This window comes from Papilio xuthus, unplaced genomic scaffold (assembly GCF_000836235.2).
Source record: "Papilio xuthus unplaced genomic scaffold, Pxut_1.1 DF826949.1, whole genome shotgun sequence".
NCBI lineage: Eukaryota > Metazoa > Arthropoda > Insecta > Lepidoptera > Papilionidae > Papilio > Papilio xuthus.
The window spans coordinates 6,148,280-6,156,632 of NW_013531700.1; the positions used below are offsets into that span (position 1 = coordinate 6,148,280).

The window sequence follows — 8,353 nt, forward strand, 5'->3', positions numbered from 1 at the left end:
TCGCACCCCGCGGCAGTCGGCAGCGGCACGCGGCAGGTAGCGGCGGGCACACCGAGAGCTCGTCTCGGCAGCGCACAACAATGGCTTGTATCGGCGCGCCGCTCCGACACTTTTTGCAATTCCAACGGTTCATACAAAAACTTCCTTTGTGTACGACTTATTTATTTCAAGACACTTTGTAGAACTCCTTGCAACATTCTAGAACATTCTAGCTTGTGCTGTTCAGATATTAAAGTTTACATAAAATCTATTTTATTTTTAGTCATAACTATTTGTTAATGTTAGTTGTTAGTATTTGCATAATTTACTAGATGAGGCTAAACTATATAGAATTATTTATTATATTATTGCTAGATGCCCTTTCACCATTATTTGGTCATTTAAACAAATTCAATAAGAACAGCTCCCCATACTTTTTGTAAATTTCCTTATATTACCGTTCCAATTAGCAAAGACGACATAACGATAGACTTGGGACGAATGGGGGGAATTAACACGCGACATTGGTAGCCGAGCGCTAGCGGGCGAGTGATCGTCGCCGCGCCGCGCCGGTCGCTATGTCTGCACATCGCAAGTTGTTATCAGATGATCAATGCGTTCGCAGACTGCCAAATGACAAGCCGACCATTCGTGCACACGTTTAAACCATTCTGATGAACGATTTTAATCGATCTAAAATTGGTGTTGTTATAGCACGAAAACTCGACTTAACATCTATGCGTTGTGAAAGCGGGTTGGATTGTTAGTAATAAGATGATGATGTTAGTAATAAGATGCCGCCGCCAGTCCCGACCCGACCCGCACCGCCATGGTTAGTGCCACTCCCTGTGTCACACCTGCAAGGGAGCATCGATAAGTTTTTTGTCTTCTTTGACGCGCGTCGACAGCCGCTCGTACCACGTGCGCTCGGGCTGCTTCTTTTGAACCTAGCGGACACAGTCACAGGAGACATATATATATATATATATATATATATATATATATATATATAATTAGAACGTAGAACATTTAACATTGAACATTGCACACGGACCCATATGGACGAACCCGGCGCCACACGGAATGATCAAGAATCTATTAGAAACAATTTTTACCTGATAAAGGAGTGGTATAATTTCTAATTAGACTTGCTTGCATATAATAGTATAATACTATTATATACTACTTGTAGTAAAAACTCGTTTTAGGGAATTACCAAAGATGACCCGTAACCTTGTTTCAAAATTTTGAGATCGTTTCGATGGAAAAAATCAATTCTTCAATTACTTTCAGTTCGTCAATTTTGGATAAGATCCAATTCACCGCTCGTGAATTTTTTTACAGTGGCCTGCTTCAATCGGTATTACTCTGTTGTCTATACAAAAGTAAATGAAATCATCCTGCGTCACGTATCATTCCTGGTACAACCTACTTCACTCAGAATAGTTGTCCTACTTATTTGCCTGGTAAAAATACATTACGTAGTATGTATATACTTGAATTTCATTTACCAAGTATCCACGACGAATATCATTTACGTGTAATATCTATTTTCTTTATGAATATTTTTTAGGCGTGTAAACTAGGTATAGTAGGGAACAGATGCATCAATATTAGTTAACGTGTAAAATCACCTTTAACTGAGAGCTGATTAGTGGACTGAAATCAAAATGTGTACGTGTGGGGTGTGGCGTGTGGCGTGTGGCGTGTGGCTTAGTGCGTAGGAGTGCACATTCTATGAAACATCAGCATGTAGAAATAACAATGAGTGATCACCGGTGAAGACGACTGCGACGACGTGACGGCGCGGAGTTAGTCATCACTACAATTGCAGCCGCTACAGTTTATAAACAAAAAAATGTACCTATTATGTTACGCATACCACCCGTGCGATGCGTCTTATTATTTTTTTAGTCACAATATATCTTGGTCTCTTCATTTTAAGCTTAATTAATTTTAAAATTAAAAGCATTACTTATCATCTCTCTAAAATTTTTTTTTATTTACTTATAAACAAAATAGGCCACATTTTGGAATCGATCTGAATGTGTTGCGTGTTGTGTTGTATTGTATTGTATTGTGTGTGCAACGCAGCACTTTATCAAGACGAATCGATCGCTCGATAAGAATACGGAAAACTAACTAGTTTATCTAACCGCTCCTCGCTCGCGTTATCTCCTCACAAATAACACTTCATGTAAATTATATCATTATACATATTTATGTATTAATAGTTAAACAAAACTAAGCAATTGATTCGCATTAATTTGTCCTGTATCCATTGTCTTTATCTTATCCGTATCGAATGAAAAATATTAGTTATTTACAGCAGCATTTTATCTGAATGTCAAGTACAAACACACACATTGTATGTACGCGTGAAGTAAAAAGAAGTGAATTGAAATATTGTGTCTGATTTTTGTAGCGACTGCAATTGAAATATTTTAGACCGAGTTTAGTTAGAGACGTGTAAGTAAATAATAAATAACATGTAAGCCAATACGGAATGGTAGCTATATCTATGTTTTTACCTTCCTACCTTGTAGGGAATTGCGGTAGAAACATATATCGCGCATTACCATCACCGCCAACAAAGAATGCTGTTCGCGATACACGTCGTTGTGGCGACGCGACGCGACGCGACGCGACGCACATGGCCAATGTTTATTGTTATGAACTATGCTGCTTTTAAATTGTACATCATTGTACGTCTAAACACATTGTTTTGTAAATATATCCGATCATGTTTGTAAATAAAATACAACGTTTTAATATCAATATCAATTTATAACTAAGCTACGGCAATCAGTACGAAAAATACCAACATATAACTAAGCCAGAGAAGAAGTATAATCGGCCAGGTTGTAAACACGGGGGTAGGAGGCGGGTCATCCTCCATCGCTGATTATTGAACTTCATGTGTTGTATTGATTGATAAATTTCCTGTGACACAATTGTCCTTAACTAGGAGGAGGGCGTGAGTTCGTTCACCTCCCCACCTATTAAATGAAATTGTGAGTTGTAAGGGGAGACGTGTCGCGGCCGCATCGCCAGCGGATGTACCAGAACTGATGCTAATTCACGCTGAGACTCGCGGAGGTCAATCACAATCCGTCACATTATTAAAGATACAGTTTTAAAACTCCTAGGGTGCGCTGCAGACTGGCACCGCCCAGATGATCAAAATGTTGTATGGTTGTCAGTGTCGTGTGGTCGTTGTGCCAGCAATTCTATTTCGACCTTAAATTCAAAGTAATTTATAGTCTTTTAATGAGAATTGGAGTAATACGAACTGTTAAAAATTAAATCTTTAAGGTTCTAGTGAACAGTTGTTAAAAGGCTGTCGACCCAGGTGCGCTTCCTCTGGTGTTGTATCTATACGCGTCGTACAAAAATTGGACCGCCAACCGACCATGGATATATGCAAAAAGCCGAGCCAAAGATAGCGGAGAGGATACGGGTGAGGTGTGAGCACGCGCCAGATGGTCCGCGAGGAGTGCATATTCGGATACTACGACTCACCTACATTGCACTCTTACGTTTATACTGAGAACTCGGAGGCGCGGCGCGACTGCGCGCGACACCTCTGGCTGAGGCTAAGCGATAGCGGATAGGGAAGTTCGCGTACTCCCGCTACGATTGTTTGAGCTGGCGCAAACGTTGTTTTTGTTCAGATTTATGATTATGTACATTGATTGTATTGCATCTTTTTTAACATTGAATTGGTGTTTATTCTGTAGTGGTGTTGTACTTTTGCCATAAATAATAGGGTGTCTATACTATCACTGCACTGTTCCCATTAAAATCAAACTCATGATTGTAAATTTCCACATTCACAACACATGAAGCTAGCTGTGTGTCCACACATTACTTACTTAATAAGGCAATACAAATTCATTCCTTTCAAATACCTAAAATAGTTTTTAACATATTATATTATAGATATCTGCAAACTAAAGTACAAATGCCAAATACAAATTGCTTAGTTAATAAAATGCAATGTATCTTATATCTTAAAATGAGCAATTATATCTTTATATATAAAACAAAAATGGATCTTTTTCCTATTGCTCTGTTTACAGAATAACTATTCATTGAATGACTTGTAATTGTAAATTGGTATAAATTAAACATCATCCAGTTGCAAATGAATCATGTCCCTATGTCTTCTTGTTAATGTACACAATTATGCTGACTATATAACAACTTCCCATTTAACACTATTTAATAACTAACTAAATATTTGCCTAACAATTCAAATCTTATCTAAAAAATAGCACTAATATAAACACGATAAATAAATTAATAAGTTTATTCTGCTTATGCAGTTGCACAAATATTATTATTTTTTCACAGTACAGTGAGAAAATATTTTTAAATATTACTAATTTTTTATTGTTTATATGTTTATTCATTTATTGCGCTAAACGCACCAAGTCTGCGCATCTCCAGGAATGTCAACAGCGACGAAAACCTTACCTCCTCGTAACCCTCGTTTTTCTCTTTTTGCGATAGCGGCCGACATCGCACCACCACCTTGACGCATTCGTTCAGTGCTGTCCGCGGCCGTGCGGACTTCTCCATCTTCAACCACCCCTTCCACCCACACAAAATTTATGATAAACTCAAAGCCACCAATATCGATCCATTCGGGGTGCACGTATTGTAGACATCACCTGTTCCAATTTATATTACGACGAAACTAATAAGAATTGAACAGAAAATATAATATGGTGCTATAAATTGATTAACACGATTAGCTTTTTTATATTCAATAAAAATAAAATCGTAAATTTCTCAATCACAAGAGTTCGCATCCACCCGCCACTGGCGGACATTTATAAGCCACTGACACTGACATTTGAATTTTTATTTGCATTTGAGCATTTGACACCTTTCGTCTTTAGCATTACAGTTCGGATATTTTAATAAAATTGTGATATAAATCACTCACATTAATTGAAAATTCTTGCGTGTCGAATGTAATAAAGTCGAATAAAATTATGTTACAGTATATTATTGTACCAAAATAGAATGTTAATTATACAGGAATTCATATGTAAACAAAAGACAAGTTCAACATCTGGCTCTAGCTGTCACTGTCATTGTCATCTGTAATGTCAATAACAATAAATTGTAAACGAAATGCAGTGAATGAAATTTTTTTACCGCAATAAGCTATAAATTAAACAAGCAAAAATTTGAAATAACCAACTTAACAATGTCAACTACTTTAAATATTGTGCTTAAAAAAGCTAGTAAAATCTACCACGAAGGAGTAAGTCTTGGACAAATAATTATACTTAATCAAAAACTGCAACTTTTAAGGTTTTTATTTAAATCTTGAAAAATCAAGTATAATGATTTTAAAACACTTGGTGATGTTCATGCACCACAAAAGTGTTTCCACCTGCCTATATCTTCATAGTTATTGACTAGCGTGTGTTCAGGATATAGTAGCGGGCGTGGTAGTGGTGGAGAGCATCGGCGAGGTGCGGCACGAGGGTCTGGCACTGGCCGCAGAGGGTGCCGTCAGCCTGCATCTCAGCACTAAGAACGCCGGCATATTTGATGCTTTCTCTAATAGCATCAAGGTCAGTAAATGTCCCTATAATTTTGCTTTAAAATAATAAATGTACCAGAATATGTACTTTTACATAATTTATAAATTTTGCCTGTTTATTTTACCTTCTAGCCCATGACTTTGATCAACACAGTAATGGAGCTGGCTCCCGCTGGTAAGATTCCCCCCGGTGTGACGGAAATCCCGTTTGAGATGCCTCTACGTGCACGACAGCCGCTGCCGGGTGCCCCCGCCGGCTGTGGCCTACTGGAGACCTACCATGGGGTGTTTGTCAACATCACATACACTCTACGGTGCAACATGAAGAGATCATTTCTCAACAAACCTCTCAATACTAGCTGCCAGTTCTTTGTGCAGTACCATCCTGTAAGTAACTATAACCATTTGATAGCAATTCAATATCCAATAGATGTTGCACCAAAGGAGTAAATAAGTACTGGCACATATTGGCGCCGTGAGATTTGTATGATTCTTTTTTTTCTCCTTCTAACTAACAGAGGTGTGTTATTGCAATGTGTTACAGAGTATGTGTTGTTTATAGTTTTTTTTGTTAAAGTTGTAATGATAAATTCATATGAAACATTTTAAGTTAGAGTGCATGGAGTTTATTGAACAATAACAAATGGTGTTCAATCATTCCTTCTTGTTTTGAAATAAAGATGAAAGTCATGGAGTATGTATTTGTGCAATATGTTTGTGCAGCAGGAGGCGGCCCCGCGCAAGCCGGTGCGGTGCGAAATCACGCCGGCGTCAGTGCGCCGCGGCCCCGCTCCCGGCCCGCGACCTGCCATGCCACACTTCCAGCTCTATGCAGAGCTCGATTCCACAGTTTGCCCCCTCGACCGGCCTCTCACCGGGAAGGTACATCCACCTGGCCATTTGGCCATCTCCAACGTAAAAGACATTTCCATCATAACCTTATTTGATGGGACAGATCCGGGTGGAGGAGTGCGCGGCGGCCATCAAGTCCATCGAGCTGCAGCTGGTGCGCGTGGAGACGTGCGCCTGCGCGGAGGGACACGCGCGGGACGGTGAGACACAACGAGACCTGTGTGTCACCAGCTAGCCTCGACTGTGTGTGATGTTAAGCTCGTGTGTGTGTGCGTGTGTGTGCAGCCACCGAGATCCAGAACATCCAGGTGGGCGAGGGCGAGGTGCGGCGCGGGCGCGACCTGCCGCTCTACATGGTGCTGCCGCGCCTCTTCACCTGCCCCACCACCGCCACGCCCGCCTTCAAGATAGGTGCTCACACCCACACACCCACATACGCACATACGCACAAAGATTTTACATAATTGTTGCTTAATTACTGCAAGTTAATGACAATAGTAAAACAAACAGTGTATTGTACAATTTGAAGTGAAGGGTGAGCTGACTGTGTTGTCTGTTCGCAGAGTTCGAGCTGAACATCGCCGTCATCTTCGAGGACGACTACGTGGTCACTGAGAACTTCCCCATACTGCTGGTGCGCAGCAGGTAGCCCCGCGCCGCACCGCACACCGCACCGCACCGCACCGCACCGCACACCGCACCGCAACGTATTGTATGTAGAATGTATGACGTACATATCTAAGACAATGTTTTACTTAGTTAATGTGGAGACATTCCTGTGAACATTATCGACCTTGTATGTGTGTGTGCGTCACATACATATTGTGTATTATATTATAAAAACATCTTGTAAATAGTTTATAATTAAATGTACCGTCGAAATACGAACATTAATTAATTTATTTATTAACTCTTATTGCTATTACAAATTATATAAAGAAATGACTAATAACTAATTGGCACAGCAAAGGCGACCTCTTCCAGACAACCCAGCGGGACAGGAGAGAGTGACGTAGGTAGCGGGGTATACAGTACATAAATATCAAGAAAAGTCAGGAATAAATAAATAACAGCAAGAATTATTTATAATGAATACATTAGTTATTATACATGCAGATAAACAGGGATATATGTAATTCTGGTGCGCGTCACATTTGTAAACATGGTGGAAGATGCATAGATTGCGCTCGCGTAAATAAAACTAACATTACTATTTGTACACTTTTATTCTTGTTTTTAAAGAAAATCCTTAATGAACATTTTTAACGCGCAGTAACATGCGCCTGGTGCGCGTAACATGCGCCTGGTGCGCGTAACATGCGCCTGGTGCGCGTAACATGCGCCTGGTGCGCGTACCATGCGCCTGGTGCGCGTAACACGTTACGTCGAATCATTTCAGTCCGAATTGACTCTTACATTTAGCAATATTAACTTTCAATTGCAACTATAAAATGAAACTACCTAATCTTTTGTGAGACGTTATTACAAGTAGATAGAAGCGGCTGCAGTCACGTAGCACCTCGCCATCTCTCACCACCTCTGCCACCTCTCACCTCGCAGAACTGATCACGAAGGCCTCCATACGCGATTGCAGCCGCTTTTATGTAGTTATAACAATAAAGATACATTAATTCGTAATAATTACTACTATTATAAATCATGATCTTAAAAATTGAATTCCTCTTAATGATATTTTTTCTATTTATATTTTTTTGGGCATGATTATTTAAAATATGCTTGTGGTGATTTTCCATCTGTAGGTACATAGGTACATAGGTGCATCACACGCAGTCGGGCTCGGCGTCGGCGCGCGGCTGCACGTAGTTGCGGCACAGACCGAAGAAGTACTCCGGCCTCAGGCTGCGGCTCAGCGCGTCGAACCTGCGGCACACAGCGCCCGTGTCAGAGTGGCCAGTGGGCGGAGTCAGAGTGGGCGGTGGGCGACGTGACTCACTGCCA

The 8,353-nt window shown here is 40.4% G+C and overlaps 3 protein-coding genes across 6 annotated transcripts in view; 1 reads left to right on the forward strand and 2 right to left on the reverse strand.

Moving 5' to 3' along the window:
• Positions 1–4,818, reverse strand: part of LOC106120611 (kinesin-like protein Klp68D) — a 25,256-nt gene extending 20,438 nt beyond the window's left edge. Inside the window, exons 1-2 of the mRNA XM_013315965.1 lie at positions 4,459–4,818; positions 837–926 (exon numbers count right to left, since the gene is read on the reverse strand). Of these exons, the coding sequence (XP_013171419.1) occupies positions 837–926; positions 4,459–4,563 (195 nt within the window). The 5' untranslated portion in view covers positions 4,564–4,818. The remainder of the gene's footprint in view (positions 1–836; positions 927–4,458) is intronic.
• Positions 4,819–5,114: 296 nt separating this feature from the next.
• Positions 5,115–7,516, forward strand: LOC106120710 (Down syndrome critical region protein 3 homolog). Of its 3 annotated transcripts, none has more exons than XM_013316087.1 (8): positions 5,115–5,257; positions 5,430–5,573; positions 5,675–5,929; positions 6,266–6,424; positions 6,498–6,594; positions 6,680–6,805; positions 6,958–7,039; positions 7,360–7,516. In XM_013316087.1, the coding sequence occupies exons 1-8, from the start codon at positions 5,201–5,203 to the stop codon at positions 7,403–7,405; spliced, it is 966 nt and encodes a 321-aa protein (XP_013171541.1). In that variant the 5' UTR covers positions 5,115–5,200; the 3' UTR covers positions 7,406–7,516. The 3 variants fall into 3 exon arrangements, with proteins under 3 accessions (XP_013171541.1, XP_013171542.1, XP_013171543.1); XM_013316088.1 differs by having other exon boundaries at positions 6,269–6,424; XM_013316089.1 differs by lacking the exon at positions 6,680–6,805.
• Positions 7,517–7,601: 85 nt separating this feature from the next.
• Positions 7,602–8,353, reverse strand: part of LOC106120709 (protein cereblon homolog) — a 4,075-nt gene continuing 3,323 nt past the window's right edge. Inside the window, exon 8 of one of the 2 annotated variants that reach the window (XM_013316085.1) lies at positions 7,602–8,275. In XM_013316085.1, coding sequence (XP_013171539.1) covers positions 8,117–8,275 — 159 coding nt within the window. In that variant the 3' untranslated portion in view covers positions 7,602–8,116. The remainder of the gene's footprint in view (positions 8,276–8,353) is intronic. The other variant, XM_013316084.1, reaches the window with a different exon arrangement.

What these genes read in the sequence shown, in the direction of transcription:
- LOC106120710 (XM_013316087.1), top strand. Translation starts at nt 5,201, where the DNA reads ATGTCAACTACTTTAAATATTGTGCTTAAAAAAGCTAGTAAAATCTAC. An exon ending in TCTTTGTGCAGTACCATCCT is followed by an intron (nt 5,930 to 6,265) that starts GTAAGTAACTAT and finishes ATGTTTGTGCAG; the next exon opens with CAGGAGGCGGCCCCGCGCAA. An exon ending in ACCGGCCTCTCACCGGGAAG is followed by an intron (nt 6,425 to 6,497) that starts GTACATCCACCT and finishes TTGATGGGACAG; the next exon opens with ATCCGGGTGGAGGAGTGCGC.